A 20,104-nucleotide genomic window follows, 5' to 3' on the forward strand; every position below is an offset into this window, starting at 1 on the left:
AGCAGCAATTGCTAGACTTCTGGGTTCTACTAAGACAAGCTGTCATGCCTCTTAACTCTGGTTTGGTCCTAACTTTATCTCCCTCTACCTGTAACATTTCCTCTTTACCTGCTCTGCAAGGAGAGCTGGACAAGGCTAAGAAGGGGTGCACAGGCTCTGAGCAATGTAGTGCAGCACATGGAGTAAGCACTAAGATGCTGCTTGCCTGCTTGTTCACCAGATCAGCATACCTGTGTGTGGCATCAGGCCTAATTCATAATGAAAAACACTTTCCTTAAGCTGGCAGGGTTTTTTTACATGTACAGTATAACACAATGCCATTAACATTTTAGATTCAGCTTCCATTAAGTTATATGATTATCTATTTGGGAGTAAGTCTAAGGCCCTTGTATTGTTAGCTCCTCCTAATTAATTTTGGCTTTATGGTGTTTTTGGAGGCAAATTGCCTTAGCCTTCACATTTATCCCATTGCTACTCAGCATGACTGAGCTATTACAGCTATTGTCAGAGGGAGCTAAATCATATACAGCTTACTGGAGTTATTCAGGGGAAGAGAGTTTTCACTCCTGTGTACTCTGCCTTTCAAACTCTGGGGCTGGTACTTCCTCCACTCAAGTCACTTGCAAATGACTTCCATGGAAGTAGACGCTCTCAATAACTAGGGTCAAACTCTTTGCTGACCTAACTTTATTGACTTGAAGCAGAGAATACAGCCTCTGATGTTTAGTAATATTAGTTTACTATACAGTTTGGCTTCCAAGCATCTCTAGCTACCACATACCATCAAGCTACGCCTTCTCAGGGATGTGCCTTCTCATTCTGGCTCCATCATTTCTATCAGTAGCTTCATAGCTCAGTGTCAAGATGATTTTTCTTTTAAAAATGAGTATTTGCAAAAGAGCATTGTAAAAAATGTCTGACAGGGAGTTGAGCAGAAAATTAGTTTGGGAAGCTTCCAACATAGGGCTATTTACAAAACAAACCCCTGACATGTATGTACTTAAATAATCATTTACGTGTAAAGTAATCAAATCAAATATCAGGGACAAGCTAAAGTTAATAAAATGTATTGCAATATGAAGTCTTCAACGGACTCAGGATTAATGATACTATTTTCAGACAGAAAGTCTTCAAAATGATCTACTGTGGTATCTCTGATCACTGTTTGGTTATATAGGTTTATTCCAAATAGACAAACCCCAAATGTCCTGACCTCGGTCTCCCCTGTGCTTACTTCACCCTTGTTCTACAGTGCATTTGAAGGTTTACACTGTAAGTACCTGAGATGTTCTTACCTTTTATTTATTCCTAAACCCAGCTAAAGTGAGCACAAATTGGCTGCAATTTATATTCATCTGATGAGCTGGAAAATTAAACTTCATGAATTACCTTTGCACCTTTTTGAACAAAGGGTATGTCTATACTTACCTCCGGGTCCGGCGGTAAGCAATCGATCTTCTGGGTTCGATTTATCGTGTCTTGTCTAGACGCGATAAATCGATCCTGGATCGATCCCGGAAGTGCTCGTCGTCAACGCCAGTACTTCTGCTCCATGAAAGGAGTACGCGGAGTCGACGGGGGAGCCTGCCTGCCGTGTCTGGACCCGTGGTAAGTTCGAACTAAGGTACTTCGACTTCAGCTACGTTATTCACGTAGCTGAAGTTGCGTATCTTAGTTCGAAGTGGGGGGTTAGTGTGGACCAGGCCAAAGATGATGCCAAAGTTATTTAACAGTAGTAGCTTTAGTCCACTTTGGCTCAGCTCATTCTACCCACTGTTATAACTAAAGTTAGGAGAAAACTATGAGAGGACATGGCCACTCAATTAGCTATAACATGGGATATTATTAGAGAAGAGGATCTAAATCACTCAGTAACTCAATTTATTTGACCTGGCAACTATTCATGTCTCTCTTATTTATCCAGATATGAAAGTGGCTATTATAGAGCAAACTCAGTTACACCATTGTAAATCCAAAGCAAGTGAATCAGACACTATTACTTTCATTTCCCAGTGTCTCCAAATCCCTAGTTATGTGAATGTTAAGAAAGGAAAAGGAGTTAAGAATGATCAACCCCATTCTCATGCTTTTCAGTATAAATCATGCTCTTCTGAATGTTTCCCTAATGACAACACATTATCTTTACTATAACTTAGCAGACTTTAACATAGATTTCACAAATAGGCTTGGGGAAATCTTCTGTGTGAAAATGATTTTTCATTAGAATTTTTCATTTCTCTTTTCCGTTCCTTTTCTCTGAATTGCTCTCTGAACATTTCCTGATGAACACCACTGAGATAATGAAGTTATAACAGTGTCAATCCAAAGTAACTGGAATCAGAATTTGATCTTCTGTATTTGTTTATTTCCCTTCATTTTTTCACACTATTTTTAATGCATTTTTTTCTCTGCCCCTTCTTGTTCCTCCCCCTTCTCTCAAGTCTCTCCTAAGTAGAATACAGACTCAGTTGTGTTTGACCTTGAGACAAACGTTTCAATCCATGGTGTTAAAGGCCAACTGGTTGGCCCTGCTTATGCTGTAGTTAGAAACAGATAACCCTCTTCACCAACACACGAAGATGACAAAAATAAAAGTTTGAAACCAGTGAGCCTTCCTCAAAATAAATATTAAGTAGAGAATTAAATTGTTGTTATGCAGTTTTTTGAACAGGATGAGCCACTTAGAATGGTATAACAATAAAGGAATTAGTTAATGTAGTAAAAATTCAGTAGGAAACACAATATCTCATGTAATAAAGAATACCTAAAATGGATAAAGAAAGCCAGTAACATAGTGATGGTGTGTGATGTAGAGGATTCAAAGGACAGGAGAACAGAAGAGCTGAGAAAATGCAATATTGACACCATCTGGGATAATCAGCAATGAAACTGAAGACGTGGAGATGAGTATTAGATGTGTGGGCTGGCTGCCAGCAAATATTCCATCAATATTCTGAGATGATAATAATAATTACACAAATTAGTAGCTGTAGAATTACATATTTAGATAAATACAAGTATAACGTGGTGAATGGGAATGAAGTATGATTAAGATGACAATTTGCACAGTACACTGATATTTAGAAAAGAGATAAACAAGGAGGATAAGGACATCATAAAGGACAAAAGGATCCTGATATGCAAAAGAAAATCTGATGATGAGAGAATTCATGAACAATGAGAAAAATACATTAACCTTCGACAGCTGTTGAGATCTGATACAAATCAGGCAGAAGTTAAAGAGAAAAAGCAAGTTCTTTTCTCTGCATTTAAAAAGAAAGGATGCTCTCAGGGGGAAAAACCTGCTCATGTGCCCTCAAGAGGAAATATATAACCAGATAAACTACCTGGTTATAATACTTGGAGAAGACAGTGTGTGTGTGTGTGTGTTGAAGGGGAGAGAGCAAGGGGCCTCGATCTAAACAGTCATGTAGGAAGCAAGGATTAGAATTACGTCACAAGATAATAACTCAGCCTGAATGCTATAATGAAGTAAAATGCCATGTATCTTTATGATGACGAGAAGAAATGTGACAACAGGCAGGATATACCACCAGGAGAAGGCTTATCGAAGAAGAAGAGAAGCTTAGCAGTATCACAAGTAGTTAGTAAGAAAGAGTTGTTAAAGAAAATGGTTAGTATTGTATTGATAAACATTTGTCAAAATCGTGTATCTGAATAGACAGCCATGTGAAAAAACTCATTGAACACTATTTGTTCACTGTTGAAAGCCTGCTGACCATCCAGATATTGCAGCATTTGCTCACTTTTTCAATGCTTGTTGTATCAGATACAGTTTTGGCTTATTGATGAACATTTGTCATTCCTGTGAGGCAGCATTTACTCCCCATCCATGCAGGTGTGCAGAGACTAGGTGGAGCCTTGACTGACTGATCCCCAGAATGTGCTGGCCAGCACAGCAGCACTAGCACAAGGACAGACACCTCTTTCTTTCTCCCCAAAGTAAGGGAAAAGAAGGACCAGACTGCAACTTGCAGAGTCACTCTTGTGTCCCAATCCAGCCTCTGATATGCACTTTTGTGACTCAGTTCTGCAAAGTGCCAAGCACTCTCCCCAACGCAGCAAAGCATTTAAAGATGTGCGAACTATAAGCTTATGAGTAGTTGCATTGAAATCAATGGGACTACTCACATGCTTAAAGCTAAGCAGATCCCTCACTGCACTGCTGGACTGTGGACAGAGTGTCGAACACCTGTTGGACGGATGTTGGTTCACACCTACATCTAGAAACTGACATGATCTGAATGGTCTCAGACCTGACAGTAAGTTTTCCCCTCCCTATTAGACATTTACATGGCTTACTGTCTTCTTTCTAATTCTCTCTTTACAAAGCTTTGGTCACAAACGATCAATAGGCATTGTCTTTAAAGTGTCAGTACATGCCAACAGTTACTAGATGATGCTATCTGAGTCAAAGTGCTATTTCCACAGCGTTCCCCTATACTTGGAATGTGAGATGCCTGTGGAAAGTGGTAACTGTTGGAAAATGTTAACTTTTTAATGGCTTTCATCATTGTGACCCCACACCAATAAGGAAGGGGTTAAGCAGCTGCTCTGGACTCAGGCAACCCTACCCCACCCACTTGAAAAACATGCATGGCTTGGAGGAAGAGTTCAAAAGAAGAACAGTCCAATGTGGCTTGGCATCAGACAATGGAGATGAACTGACCTGCACCGTGAGCTCTGGAGTCCTGGCTGTCGTGATGTTGCCAAACCCACAGAGAAGAGACTGGTGATTCTCAGAAGGTCTGAGACTTTCTTTGATTCCAGCTATTTAATATCTTTACTTTTCCTGTTGGGGAAGCGGGTCCGGTAAGAAGTGCTCCAGGGAGGCAGCAGTGCGGCACTTTGGTGGATTGGAACCCAATGGAGAGGGTGGGACCAGGTTCCCCTACTAACCCTTAGGAGGTGCCAAAGGCAGAAGCCTACCCCTGATATTGGGAGTCTAGAGGAGAGAAGGCCCAGAAGACAGAAAGTTCAAGATCCTGAGACATCAATCTAGGCAGAGACCCAGAGACCCCTTGCCTAACCCAAAGAGCTACCCTGTTGCTGGACTTTTTTATATACCCTGAAAGGGGTGGGTATAACCACAGGACCTGCTCAGAGGGCTGAGTCACAAAAGAGTCAGGACACCGCAGGATCAAAGCAGCTGTTAATATGCGGTGACAGGAAAGAGAGAACCTGCCACACCCTGCCTGACCCCTAGGTGGCACCTATGGTCAGTGATCACCTTCATAACCATATATAATTCTTCAGAACTTGTTTACCTCAGTTGTATGAAATCATCTGAGTAAACACATGTGGTACGGGCTATATAATTAAGTATAGTATGCTTAAATGTATAAGTAGCGGTCTATAGAGCTACAGATGGATTTGACTATAAAAGGCTTATATGCAACTGCCAAAAACAAAACACAAGCACTACATAATACTGTATTCAGGTACAAATCTTAATGGAAGAGACGAAGGGAACTGGTGAATTTAACTGATATTCAGAAAAGATTCTAGATAGCTGGAAAATGGCAAACAAAACTTCAGGATCTGAAAAGTGCAGACAGACAACTGTGAAATATATTGATATTGGTTGTGAGTAAAAGCTTGAGGAGCAGTGTATGAATATCTGAGTGCAGAATTGGACTATACAAGCATGGGATCAGATCCTCAGCTAGTGTAAATCAAAATCAATATAAATACACTGATTTAAACCAGATCAGGATCTGGTCTCTAACGCTCTTTCTAGAGAAAGTGGGAACTGGGGAAGATAATGACTTTTGGTCAGGGAGACTTTTAATGGGCTTACAGTTGAATATGTTGAAGCAGGTAATCTAGATGCTGGTGAAATCCATGTGCTTTGGGGATTTCTTGTTTTTGTTGGGAGGAAGGTAGGGAAGGATGGTTCAATAATATTGAAAAAAATAGTTGTAAGTAATCCATACACTATACTTCACAGCAGCAATGCTTCTCAATCCATAGAGCATGACTTTAAGCACTATGTTTGTAAATTATTTTCATATTGATTTTAAATAAATGATGATTATTTAAGTATACTGTGCTGGATTCTGGTTTCATCATTTCAGAGTCAGATACTTAGACATGTCCTCTTTAGGGAGACTTCTGAATAGTCCTGGTGTTAAAATCATCATCATTATTATTATTGCTCTGCCAAGGACGTTTACCCTTTGAAAGCCTTTTTTATTACATTTAATCACATGCAATAACATTCATGGAGCCTGATACTTTAGAGTTGTCTTTTAAGGCCTGATCCAAAGTCCACTGAAGTCAATGGAAAGATCCCCATTGAGTTTAGTGGGCTTTGGATCAGACTCCTATTCAGTGCTTAGCCACTAGTTTCAGAAGTTCTCACTTCAAGTGAGCTACATTTCTGGCATTGCCTATCTACAAAGCAATAATCAGAGCACTCTTGGTAGATCTCAAGTTGTGTAATGTAACTTTGCAATTAAAAAGCACCATAGTTTACAGACACGTACCAAGAAGAAATTAAATGAAATGGAAGTGTTTTTATATTTTAACATTCTATTAAAGTAAAGGCATTTTGTAATGAGACTAATCTCATTTTATCTCTTAAGTGCATCTAGCTATGCCAAACAAATTTACTGCTAGTAACCTGCATACAATATAATATATGAATTATAAAACACTATTACAATTTTCACAAGAAGGAATAGCTACTCTTACTGTTCTGAATCCAAAGCATTTGGTCAAATTAATTGTAATTATATTTTTAGTAGATATAATCCCAGCTAAATCAATGGAAGAGCTAATTATGCAAATGTAATTATTTTTAATCCACAACCTTCTCATCATAAATAATTTTATTTCAACCGACTGCAAAAAAGAAGGAGGAGGCATTATTTTGCTTCCTTATTTCACATTACTAAAGTTAACAATAAAACAAATTTCAAAGCTTCTATTTTTTCATTTTTGAAATCTAAGTACAAAAGAGCCATTGTATATTTTTGCAGTACAGTACTACAATATATAAATTGTTTAATTATCAGTTGAAAATAATTTAGCACCTGGCTATTGTTTATAATGTACCACATGAAGACAAAAAACATATTACTTAAGACTTTCACAACTGTAATCTCCTGCGTCTGGGGCATCTAGAAGAAGTCTTCTCACAAGTCGGATACAATACACAAACAATGAAATATTAATTGATGAGCAAATAATTTTTAATTGATAATATATTCATCTATGTTTCCCAACCTTTGTTTATAAAATGTTTGTGAGAAGAATGTGGAAAATCTCTAAATTTATTTGTTATTCAAAATTATTTCTATTTTCATAAACACACTTTTCTCCATGTCTGAATAGCTCACAAACATTTGTTGGAAATAGTGTTGGCTAAAAGCAGCAATTTTTGTATCAGGAAAAATTTCAAGGTTTTGAAATTTATTTTCATTCTGACGAACAAAAATGAGACCTTTTGAAATTTCTTTGTGAAAAGACATGAGAAACACACACAGACACAACCAACTCGCCAGAGCAAGGACTTGAATCTGGGTCTTCTACATCTCAGGTGAGTTTTCTAAATGCTAGGTTATTGACTATTCTGAGGTCTCTCTCGTCTCCCCTCCAGCCTCCTCTCCAGGCATGAAACCCCTTATTTTGTCAAAAGCAATACATTTCTGCTAAAGGTTTAGTTTTCACAGAAAAAAAGTTGACATTTTTTCAACCTGCTGCAGTTGCAAATGTTCGGTATTTCAACTTTGCAAGTTATGTTGTTTTGGTTAGTTGCCTAATGTCTCTTCTTTTTTAAAAACCTCGTCATCAACACAATGCAAATTTCAGATTTACAATCCAATATGGAATTTTGAAATTCACCTCCAGAAAATATTTGAGCTATAAGTTTAAATTCACTTTCCACAAACATCATGTTTTCTTTTACCCATGTTCGTGGAAAGGCTCCAAAACACTACTCAGTTGAAACCTGGTTTAAAATGTGAATGAATATTCAGAGAACATTTCCCCTGCATTTACCTGTTGTGTAAATTCTGTCACCAGATCCTTGACATCCATCCTCATCGTCACAGTCCCCGCTTGATTCCATTGCTTCACTTTTCCCGCCCCCACTGCCACTTTCCCTTGAAGCCCATCGTTCCAACTTCAATTTTGTCTTCTCTGTATCCAGCTAAAAGACAAGAAAACAAGTCACAATGAAATGTAGTGTCTTCAAACAATTCAAGATGCAAGTGACAAAGAGCCTGATTCTAGGGGGCCTAGGACCCTTGGTTCTGAAATACTGTGGGTCTGATCCTGCTGTTCAAAATGTTATATTTCACCACATGGTTAGTGCAATGTTTTGGGTTATTTTCATATGAAGTCAACAGTAAAGCTTCCTGGATGGGGGAGGGGAGGGTCACCACAGAAGTGTTTCAGGTATACATGAGGGCCCTAGTATCTTACAGGATCGGGCCTTAAGGTAGGATTTTTAGGGCATTGAGCAGTTGACAAGATCAGGTCCAAAGCCTGTGCAGACTGCAGGTTGTGCATTTCATGTTAACTTGAATCAGCAAAACATCTGACCGAAACAAATTTCTTGGAATTACTAGAGAATAAGAACAAGCTGTTTCTGGAGTCACTCTGAATTCACTGCATTAGCTCACGCTAGCTGAAGTATTGTATTTGCTATGAAACAAATCTTTTTTGAGCTTTACATGCCATCCCCATTTTTTGTGTGCAGTGGCTGATAGTGAGCTGTCATACTTTACAATGTAAGAAACACAAATGTGTCATCACAGAGGTCTAGACCACCATTAAAACTTGTTTTCAATGGCAGCCTAAGTGGCCGACTCTTCTCCCTGTTTGGGGGTGGGCTTTTTCATTGGTAGTTAGAGGGGAAGAAGGTTGTAGCTAATGCTATATATGTCATTCTGGTTATGCTGGAAAAGCTCTCACAATAAGGAAGTTTGGTGGTGTTTCCTAAACTTGGCCACTCTGGATTTCTCTAATCTCCTCTTGGAAGTTAGTTAATTCCATGGTGAGGTCCCCTCAACTGAGAATGCCTTGTCCTTAGTGCTCACATACATCATTCTGGGCTGTGGTTTTGGCAGTGTGAAGATGGAACAGCTTATATAGCTGGGACTTGATCTGATATATTTACAGGTTTGAGGATCAGGACAGATCAATCTGGCAGTGGAAATGGAGTGGGAGCCAGCCGAGAAACTGGAGCTCAGGCTTGATACACTAACAGAGACCTAAATGGCAGAAGAGGCAGGCAGCAGCATTTTGCACCACCAGGAATCCTTGAATTGCTTTCACATTCTTCTTCAAATACAGTGAGCTTCCATAATGATGCAGTCTGAAGATGACAAATGCATGTCTCACTGTGCGTAGGGGTACTGTTCTAGTGGACTATAGTTGCTACCTCGTACGGGGGAGAACCTGGCTAATTTACCCTTTACCTGAAATTGTCTGTTTTGGTCATTCGGAAGATGCACACATCACTGCACTGCAGTGGGAAGATGAGTTTGTGAGGGACAGGAATATGGATTTTAGTTGGGAAAGGCATTGAACACTGTCCAGTTGTTGGGTTTTTTTTTAACAAGCTGCCTGGTGTCGAGTATCATTATTCACAGGCTGAAAGCCTGATGTCATGGGGAAGTAAGAGAGCAAATATTTTTAGCAAATGTAAAAAATAAATATGAGTACGTGGAAGAAAGGATTATTCAGTTACTTCATAGATTTATTGTGTCCTGACTGTCTTGGAGGAGACTCATTCATTCTTGGTTATAATCCTTCAGAATGAAAAGAAATGGCTAAGTGGTGAACAGAACAGATGCAAAATTTAATAAAGGCTTTTAATGATTGTTTGCCAGTCAAGGCAGAAATGTTTACTGCCTGTTAAGGTAATAACTCTTTTTCAAATTGATTTCATTCAGCACTCATGACTCAAAAGTGAATAACCAAACTTTGTGTGTTCAGCTGTCTTGGAAAAGGGCAGAGAAATGAGCTCTGTGTTCAAACATGGGTGCACTGCAGCATTTCCCAGACTACTGAACGCTATGTCCTGCCTCTCCTTCAGGAAAACAGCTCTATAGCAACTTATATACACATCTACTAGCCCTTTCCCCCACATTCTACAGTTCCTCCCCAAAACCTCCTCTTTCCTAAAGTCTTTCCCAGCAAAGACTTCTACACCTACAGCATCTCCCAGCTGGTGTAGCAAGGACCCCAGCCAAATCTTCTTTTCCTTTGGCTGAAGAGGCTCCCTCTTATAGTAAGCCCCACCTCTAGGCTGTTGCCATGTGACCTTTGGTCCCCCGACCCAGTGCCATGAAACAGGGCACTAGGAAACATGCATATACCCAAGGACATTTTTATGTTCTTTGCCCCTACCTATCAATTGCATGTCCCGTGCTTTGGGGAATCATAGAAATAATAGAAATATAAGGTTGGAAGAGACTTTGAGAGGTCATCTAGTCCAGCCCCGAATGCTAAAGCAGGACCAAATAAACCTAGACCATCCCTGGCAGGTGTTTGTCCAGTCGGTTCTTAAAAACCTCCAATGATGAGGATTCCACAGACTCCCTTAGAAGCCTATTCCAGAGCTTAACTAGCTTATACATATTTTTTTTCCATAATATCTAACCTAAATCTCTTTGCTGCAAATTAAATTCATTACTTCTTGTCCTACCTTCAGTGGGCACAGAGATCAACTGATCATCAACCTCTGTATAACAGCCCTTAACATATTTGAAGCTTGTTATCAGGTCCCCCCTCAGTCTTCTTCTCTCAAGACTAGACATGCCCAGTTGTTGTTGTTTTTTTAATTTTTCCTCATATGTCAGGTTTTCCAACCTTTTATCATTTGTGTTGCTCTCCTCTGTATTCTCTCCAATTTGTCCACCTCTTTCTTAAAGAGTGGCACACAAATCTGGACATTATAGTCCATCTGAGGCCTCACCAATGTCAAGTACAGCAGAACAATTATGTCACCAGTGTCAAGTGGAGTGGAAGGCTTCTGTTAATACACCCTACAATGACATTAGCCTTTTGTGCAACTGCATTATATTGTTGGCTCATGTTCAATTTGTGATCTACCATAACCCCAGATCCTCTTCGGCAGGACTACTGCCTAGCCAGTTATTCCCCATGTTGAGGTTGAGCATGTTTTTTCTTTTCTACAATTCAGTAAAGACAAATACAAAGTACTATATTTATCTTGTTGATTTCAGACCAATTCTCCAATTTATCAAGGTCTTCTTGAATTCTAACATGGGTATAATAGGACAGGGGAGGCTAAGATTCCCCAAACAGCCACCGACCCACCACCTTTGAGAGTGTGGAGGGTACACCTAGGCCATGGCCCCACCCACACTCTTCCCCTGTGGCCCTGTCTGCGGCAGAGGAGAGGAGCGAGTGGGGAGGGGGCCGAGTGGGACGGGGACCTGGGGTGGAGTAGATGCAGGGCCTGCGGCGAAGTATGGGTGGAGCCTCCGGGGCAGGAGGCTGAGAGGGGTGGGGCCACAGTCCGGGTGCCGGGGGAGCTTCCATCGCTCGCACCAGCCTCCCCGAATGCCAGAGCCACGCGCTGCCCATAAATTCTAAGTCTGTCTCCCAAAGTGCTTACAACCCCTCTCATCCTGATATCATCCACAGATATTATAAACATACTCTCCTCACTCCATTATCCAAATCATTAATGAAAATATTGAGTATTACTGGACTATGGTTGGTGTACTGGCGCAGTTAACTAAAATTAAAGTTGCTATTGCTGTACACGTTAAATCTACTCTTAATTACTCCTGAAATACTTATTGCATAATAAAGACTTAGATTATCTCCCCCAGATAAATGCATGTAGGGCTCTTCTGCATGCAGGTCTCCCCTACTGCACAGAAGTGGTCTTAGTGCTTCTGCAATGCCAGTCCATCTCCTCCAGAGGTTTGAGAATATGCAAAGAGAAATGGAAGGAGGCAGAGTCTGGGGGGAACTGGCAGGCTGGGATGGGGGAGACAACAGACATTATCCTCCTTGTGGATCTTATGCAAAAAGGATTATACAGTCTTATTATCTTTGTGTGTGTTTTTGTAGATCCTGGAGGCAGCCAGGTCAGGGGTGGTCACTTGTGCTTTGTTCCATTGGAGCCATGCTGCCAGGCTGTGAGAGGAGCTTCCACTAGGGGCTAGAGCTAATATGAAGGACCAAGGCTTTTGCCCTGATGGTTCTGACATGCAGTGGAGCCCAAGGAATCCTGCCAATTTGGAGGCACCAACTCCCATGGTTTTTTCTATGGACAAACATAGAGAGAACCTCTCCAAATGGATGCTCCGCCATAGTCTCCTCCTCCTCATATGTTACCATGGAAGAGACTGATCTGGATCAATAACTGGCATTTATTTTACACTTTCAACAAAAAGTTCAATGTGGTATAACTTTACTGACTGTAGTAGCTATCTATCAATACACATGCAGATCAATTCATCCATTACAGAAACCCAACCACCGCCATCTCTGGCCACTTAAACAGTGAACAGGAGCCCTGCACTGAGTTCAAGACCAGAAGAGAAGAATGCAGTACCTTATCCGACTGAAACAGCAGAACTGGATTTTTGGTAGAAGAAATGCAATAACCCCTTTGGATTTGTGCCAGGGCACCGGAGCTAATATCTCTACCCTTGTAGAAAACGTCATGGGAGTTTTAACAGGAGCATAGGACTTTAGGACTTTATTTTTTTCACCCAAAAGATAGCACTTCCAAAAGCATAGTGCTCTCTAATACTATGCTGGGCCACTGGTTCGGTACTGACTTATTTAATAAACCAGCGCTGTAATGAACAGCTCCAGTCCTGCTGGCTTTATGAGAATTGACAGACTGACCACCAGTGGGTAGGTATAAATATCCATATTATATCTTTTGCTCATTAAAAGGCAACATGAATAAGGCCTAATCTAAAACTCCTTGACGTTAATGGGAGTCTTTCCACTGACTGCAGTAGGCTTTGGATCAAGCCCATAGTCCTCTAAAGAGTGTAGAGAACATACACAATATTCCTGAATAGATTGCTTTGCATTTGATTTAGCTGAAATGTGTGTAAAATCACAAGTAACCAGACAACTCTGAATTAAATACATCGCTGACAAGGTGCACGCATATCGTTTATTCCAGCACGGTTGAATACAAATTTACTCTCAAACACTTTTTGTACAACAGCAGCATTCCCAGTTGAGCATCAATTTTGTGAATGCCCCTCCAAATTAATTAATTAATTAATAGCTGTATAGCTCCTTGAGATACTATTCTGTAAAAGTGCAACTATTGTATCTGAGCTAAGAATTCAGCGAAATAGAATAACAAGGCCTCATTTTATCAGAAAATATATTTTTTTTACATTATATTTTGCACCATACATTCATGTTTATCAGATCAGTGAACACGGCAATGGAAAAGCTCGGAGGATACCATATGGATACCATAGGATTAAGTCTCCTAAAAGTGAGTGCCTGGAATATTCAAAGATGACTCCTATATGCTAATTGTTTCCCAAGTGGTCTGTTAGTTTCCTCTATGATGTACTTCAATATGAATATTTTTATATTCCAAAAAGATGGCCATTGCTATGAACTGAATAACTTGACAGTAATCCACCTGTTAGTCAGTTACAAAGAGTATGAGTCGAGACATCTCTCACTTGCGATGTTTTCATAGACATCAAGACAGTCATAAAATATGCATCATTTAGTAACTGAAGGCAAAACATGATCCTTTCTAAAGAGGCTGACAATTTTCTTTCAAAACTGCTCTGATGAAATACATACCATTATCTTCAGAGACAATTAATTTTGCACGAACAATGTAAAAAAGCCTACTCTTGAAAATAAAGTCACAAATGACTCAATCCTTCCTGTTAGAATATAAGTATTTTTTCTCAGCCTGCTCAGTGTTTCAAAAAAGTCCTTTCTAAACGTTTATTAGGTCAGAAATGACTACAGCAGAATGAAACAATACTCTGCTTTCTTAGCCAATTGTCTGTAATTTTTCATAAGAACTGACAAAATTAGTGCTGTACCTAAAGGGCTGGATTTTACTGGTGCCTGGTGACTGAGCAGATGCTCAGTCAATTCACAAAACAATAGGAACATAAGAAATGTTAGGACATAATAGCCACATATACTTATTCTAAGTGCGTCCTTTCCTTTGAGATGACATTTATAGTCAATTTCCCTTCATATGTGCACTTAATCCCCTCTTAAAACTGTTTGCTTTTGTTTCTGCCCTTCACATTTACTCTGTGCGGTCCTTTTCTTTCTTTCAGCATAAAGAAGCAAACTCTTCTTTTTCTTCAATCTCGTCAGGCATTTTCTTCAGTCTGCTTCCCTCATGCTTGTATTTCACACTAACTCCAAAAGGCTTGTTGCATTTCCCTTCTCTAGTCCCTTCAGAGATGAAACTACCTCAATAAGGGGCCCTCTTATGTTCATTTTTACCTAAAGAATAAAAATGTATAACCTTTTTGAACAACGGAGACTCCTAAGTACCATTCTGGTTTCCTTCTGCTCTATTTACCCAATTCCTTACAATAACCCTGGCATAACAAATCTGGTTTCACCTATAATAATCTAGTCAAATTGTTATGCATACTTCATGAAATTTGGTTGAGCATGTTCAGTGGTTTTACAATTTCATTCATGTCTTCTCCCCACTCCCCACAAAGCCCTTCTGCTTAGTGTTTTGACCACTGTGGGTAGATATCCTTTTCTTAGGTTTTAACTCAGTCTAATCACCTTCATTTGTTTATGGCGAATTTTGTAAGTCACTTCTCTGCCAGTGTTCCTAGTTCATGCAAGTAATTTTGCATTTTGATGCCTTTTCCTTTCTACTTAACTTTTTTCCCACTAGTTTTGTTTCATCAGCAAATTTCATCAAATGTTCCCTCTTGTAGGCAATTTAGGATGATAAAGGTGAACAAAACTGATTCTAGTGCTGATCTTTGTGGACTCCATTATTCACCTCAATTCACCCTGAATTGCTCCACTTACAATTTGACCTGAGTCTTCAATAACCAACTCAATTCTTTATCTATTCAAGCATCTTTAGACTTAGATTTTCAGAAAGCTTTTGACAAAGTCCGTCACCAAAGGCTCTTAAGCAAAGTAAGCAGTAATGGGATAAGAGGGAAGGTTCTCTCATGAATTGGTAACTGGTTAAAAATAGGAAACAAAGGGTAGGAATAAATGGTCAGTTTTCAGAATGGAGAGACGTAAATAGTGGTGTCCTCCAGGGGTCTGTACTGGGCCCAGTCCTATTTAACATATTCATAAATGTTCTGGAAAAAGGAGTAAAGAGTGAGGTGGCAAAATTGGCAGATAATTCAAAACTACTAAATTCAAGAGGAAGACCAAAGACAGGGTAGGCCCACTGCTTAGTGAAGAGGGAGAAACAGTAACAGGAAACTTGGAAATGGCAGAGATGCTTAATGACTTCTTTGTTTCGGTCTTCACCGAGAAGTCTGAAGGAATGCCTAACATAGTGAATGCTAATGGGAAGGGGGTAGGTTTAGCGGATAAAATAAAAAAAGAACAAGTTAAAAATCACTTAGAAAAGTTAGATGCCTGCAAGTCACCCGGGCCTGATGAAATGCATCCTAGAATACTCAAGGAGCTAATAGAGGAGGTATCTGAGCCTCTAGCTATTATCTTTGGAAAGTCATGGGAGACGGGAGAGATTCCAGAAGACTGGAAAAGGGCAAATATAGTGCCCATCTATAAAAAGGGAACTAAAAACAACCCAGGTAACTACAGACCAGTTAGTTTAACTTCTGTGCCAGGGAAGATAATGGAGCAAGTAATTAAGGAAATCATCTGCCAACACTTGGAAGGTGGTAAGGTGATAGGGAATAGCCAGCATGGATTTGTGAAGAACAAATCATGTCAAACCAATCTGATAGCTTTCTTTGATAGGATAACGAGCCTTGTGGATAAGGGTGAAGCGGTGGATGTGGTATACCTAGACTTTAGTAAGGCATTTGATACGGTCTCGCATGATATTCTTATCGATAAACTAGGCAAATATAAATTAGATGGGGCTACTATAAGGTGGGTGCATAACTGGCTGGATAATCGTACTCAGAGAGTTGTTATTAATGGTTCCCAATCCTGCTGGAAAGGCGTAACGAGTGGGGTACCGCAGGGGTCTGTTTTGGGACCGGCTCTGTTCAATATCTTCATCAACGACTTAGATATTGGCATAGAAAGTACGCTTATTAAGTTTGCGGATGATACCAAACTGGGAGGGATTGCAACTACTTTGGAGGACAGGGTCATAATTCAAAATGATCTGGACAAATTGGAGAAATGGTCTGAGTTAAACAGGATGAAGTTTAACAAAGACAAATGCAAAGTGCTCCACTTAGGAAGGAAAAATCAATTTCACACATACAGAATGGGAAAAGACTGTCTAGGAAGGAGTACGGCAGAAAGGGATCTAGGGGTTATAGTGGACCACAAGCTAAATATGAGTCAACAGTGTGATGCTGTTGCAAAAAAAGCAAACATGATTCTGGGATGCATTAACAGGTGTGTTGTGAGCAAGACACGAGAAGTCATTCTTCCGCTCTACTCTGCTCTGGTTAGGCCTCAGCTGGAGTATTGTGTCCAGTTCTGGGCGCCGCATTTTAAAAAAGATGTGGAGAAACTGGAAAGGGTCCAAAGAAGAGCAACAAGAATGATTAAAGGTCTTGAGAACATGACCTATGAAGGAAGGCTGAAAGAATTGGGTTTGTTTAGTTTGGAAAAGAGAAGACTGAGAGGGGACATGATAGCAGTTTTCAGGTATATAAAAGGGTGTCATAAGGAGGAGGGAGAGAACTTGTTCACCTTAGCCTCTAAGGATAGAACCAGAAACAATGGGTTTAAACTGCAGCAAGGGAGGTCTAGATTGGACATTAGGAAAAAGTTCCTAACTGTCAGGGTGGTTAAACACTGGAACAAATTGCCTAGGGAGGTTGTGGAATCTCCGTCTCTGGAGATATTTAAGGGTAGGTTAGATAAATGTCTACTAGGGATGGTCTAGGCAGTATTTGGTCCTGCCATGCGGGCAGGGGACTGGACTCGATGACCTCTCGAGGTCCCTTCCAGTCCTATAATCTATGAATCTACTCAAGATAGTTAAGTCCCAGACTGACTGCGAAGAGCTATAAAAGGATCTCTCAAAACTGGGTGACTGGGCAACAAAATGGCAGATGAAATTAAATGTTGATAAATGCAAAGTAATGCACATTGGAAAACATAATCCCAACTATACATATAAAATGATGGGGTCTAACTTAGCTGTTACCACTCAAGAAAGAGATCTTGGAGTCATTGAGGATAGTTCTCTGAAAATATCGACTCAATGTGCAGCAGCAATAAAAAAAACGAACAGAATGTTGGGAATCATTAAGAAAGGGATAGATAATGAGGCAGAAAAGATCATATTATCTCTATATAAATCCATGGTATGCCCACATCTTGAATACTGTGTGCAGATACTGTGTCCATTTCAAAAAAGATATATTGGATTTGGAAAAGGTTCAGAAAAGGGCAACAAAAATGATTAGGAGTATGGAATGGCTGCCGAGTGAAGACAGATTAATAAGACTCAGACCTTTCAGCTTGGAAAAGAGACAACTAAGGGGGGATATGATAGAAGTTTATAAAATCATGACTGGTGGGGAGAAAGTAAATAAGAAAGTGTTATTTATTCCTTTTCATAACACAATAACTAGGGAGTCACCAAATGAAATTAATAGGCAGCAGGTTCAAAACAAACAAAAGAAAGTATTTCTTCACTCAACACACAGTCAACCTGTGGAACTCCTTGCCAGAAGATGCTGTGATGGCCAAGACTATAACATGGTTCAAAAAAGAACTAGATAAATTCATGGAGGATAGGTCCATCAATGGCTATTAGCCAGGATGGGTTGGGATGGTGTCCTTAGCCTCGGTTTGCCAGAAGCTGGGAATGGGCGATGGGATGGATCACTTGATACCTATTCTGTTCATTCCTTCTGGGGCACCTGGCATTGGCCACTGTCAGAAGACAGGATATTAGGTTAGATGGACCTTTGGTCTGACACAGTATGGCCGATCTTATATTCATATCTTTCCTCCTACACCCATTTACTAACATTGTATGTGACCACATTTTACTAAGATATAGATAATTCATAATTTTGACTCCAACCAATTCATGTTTTTGTTATTGCTTTAAACAATTCTAAAGAATTTTATGTCAATGGTTGTCCTTCTGTAAATCGATGGTAATGAATTTTAATTAGGAATTAAGGATAAACTTTCAAAAGGGAATCCAACCTGCACCCTCAGTTGAATTACGGTGGCAATTCTGTATCTCTACCTAATTGTAGGTACAATCTGCATGTTAGATGACCAAATGACTCCTACATTTAAACCTACATTTGATATTGCAGGGACATAAATGCAAAAAAGGAAGGCTCGGTCTCAGCCCTTTTGTAAATACATTCATTATTTTGCAGAAGATTGACATTTTTGTCTTGATTTGTGAAACCAATATTTTTCTCAGTGCTTAAGTGAAGGTTACGGGCCTGAAATTATTTCTCTCTTGCCTGTCTCTTACTTACCAGTAAAACACCACAAGATGTGGTGTGTGTTTCTTCTTCCCTTCTTTTTGCTTACTCCCTTATAAGAATTCTAGAAAGGGTCCAATCTGCGCTAAGAATTTTTGTCAATTTTTAGTGTTTTTATTACCTGATTAACTCTTCTGCTGTGATTCTGAGTCCCTTCAACACTATTTATTCACCTCCTGGGAAATCTGTTATCTTTCTTGCATTTCTCTCCCCATTCTCAGGACAAATAATGGATTTAGTTAGTTATTGGTGGTTTTTTGATGCTGTTCTTGTTTTTGTTTAACTGTGTCTATCATCAGGAATCTAAATTGGCTTTAGGAGTTTTACCTAGTTCTACAGTTCAGGATAGCTCTATTTTTGAGGTTAGCTTTATCATTTTTTCCTCTCAGATCATTATTAAAAGTGGCCATGTTTATGCAATTTTTTTGCCGAGTGTTTATAGTATGATTAGTTTAATGAGCTAAAAATCTCGGGAAGACAAATAGGAATGTGAATTCTGTGAATCTCTTGAGTTATTAACAAAAGCGCTGTAATAGCTGTGCTCCCCATTACTACAAGCTATCAGCTGTAATTCACTAATTCTGAATGATCTGAAGTGAACATTTTATCTCCTGTTACTTTACTATTCATTCTAAACAATCACTAGTTCTAGGTGAGCAGGAAAAATGGGAGTAGTGGGGTCAAAAGACATATCTGGCTCCAAGACTAAGGCCTGGTCTACACTAGGAGGTTATGTAAAATTTAGCAGCGTTAATTCAAATTAACCCTGCACCCGTTCACACAACAAAGCTATTTATTTTGACATAGAAGTCTCTTTAAATTGATTTCTGTACTCCTCCCCGACGAGGGGAGTATCGCTAAATTCGACATGGCCATGTCAAATTAGGGTTAGTGTGGACGGAATTCGATGCTAATAGCTCTCGGAGCTATCCCACAGTGCACCACTCTGTTGACGCTCTGGACAGCAGTCCGAACTCGGATGCTCTGACCAGCCATACAGGAAAAGCCCCGGGAAAATTTGAATTCCCTTTCCTGTCTGGCCAGTTTGAATTTCATTTCCTGTTTGGACATCATGGCGAGCTCAGCAGCACTGGCAACGATGCAGAGCTCTCCAGCAGAGGTGACCATGCAATCGCTGAATAGAAAGAGGGCCCCAGCATGGACTGATCGGGAAGTCTTGGATCTGATCGCTGTGTGGGGCGATGAGTCCGTGCTTTCGGAGCTGCGATCGAAAAGACAGAATGAGAAGATCTACGAGAAGATCTCATAAGTCATTACGGAGAGAAGATACAGCCGGGATGCAACGCAGTGCTGCGTGAAAATCAAGTTGCTGAGACAAGCATACCAGAAGACCAAAGAGTCAAACAGACGCTCCGGATCCCAGCTCCAGACATGCCGTTTCTACGAGGAACTGCGTTCCATTCTAGGTGCGGCCGCCACCACTACCCCACCACTGTCCGTGGACTCTGACA

The 20,104-nt window shown here is 40.0% G+C and overlaps 1 protein-coding gene across 2 annotated transcripts in view; it reads right to left on the bottom strand.

Annotated features, from left to right (window-relative positions):
• LOC128843392 (glypican-5-like) overlaps positions 1-20,104 on the bottom strand; it is a 646,741-nt gene that overhangs the window by 134,562 nt on the left and 492,075 nt on the right. For both annotated transcript variants that reach the window (XM_054040197.1, XM_054040198.1), the window contains one exon: positions 8,026-8,176. In XM_054040197.1, the coding sequence (XP_053896172.1) occupies positions 8,026-8,176 (151 nt within the window). The remainder of the gene's footprint in view (positions 1-8,025; positions 8,177-20,104) is intronic.

Source organism: Malaclemys terrapin, chromosome 9, assembly GCF_027887155.1.
Source record: "Malaclemys terrapin pileata isolate rMalTer1 chromosome 9, rMalTer1.hap1, whole genome shotgun sequence".
In the NCBI taxonomy this organism is placed as follows: domain Eukaryota; kingdom Metazoa; phylum Chordata; order Testudines; family Emydidae; genus Malaclemys; species Malaclemys terrapin.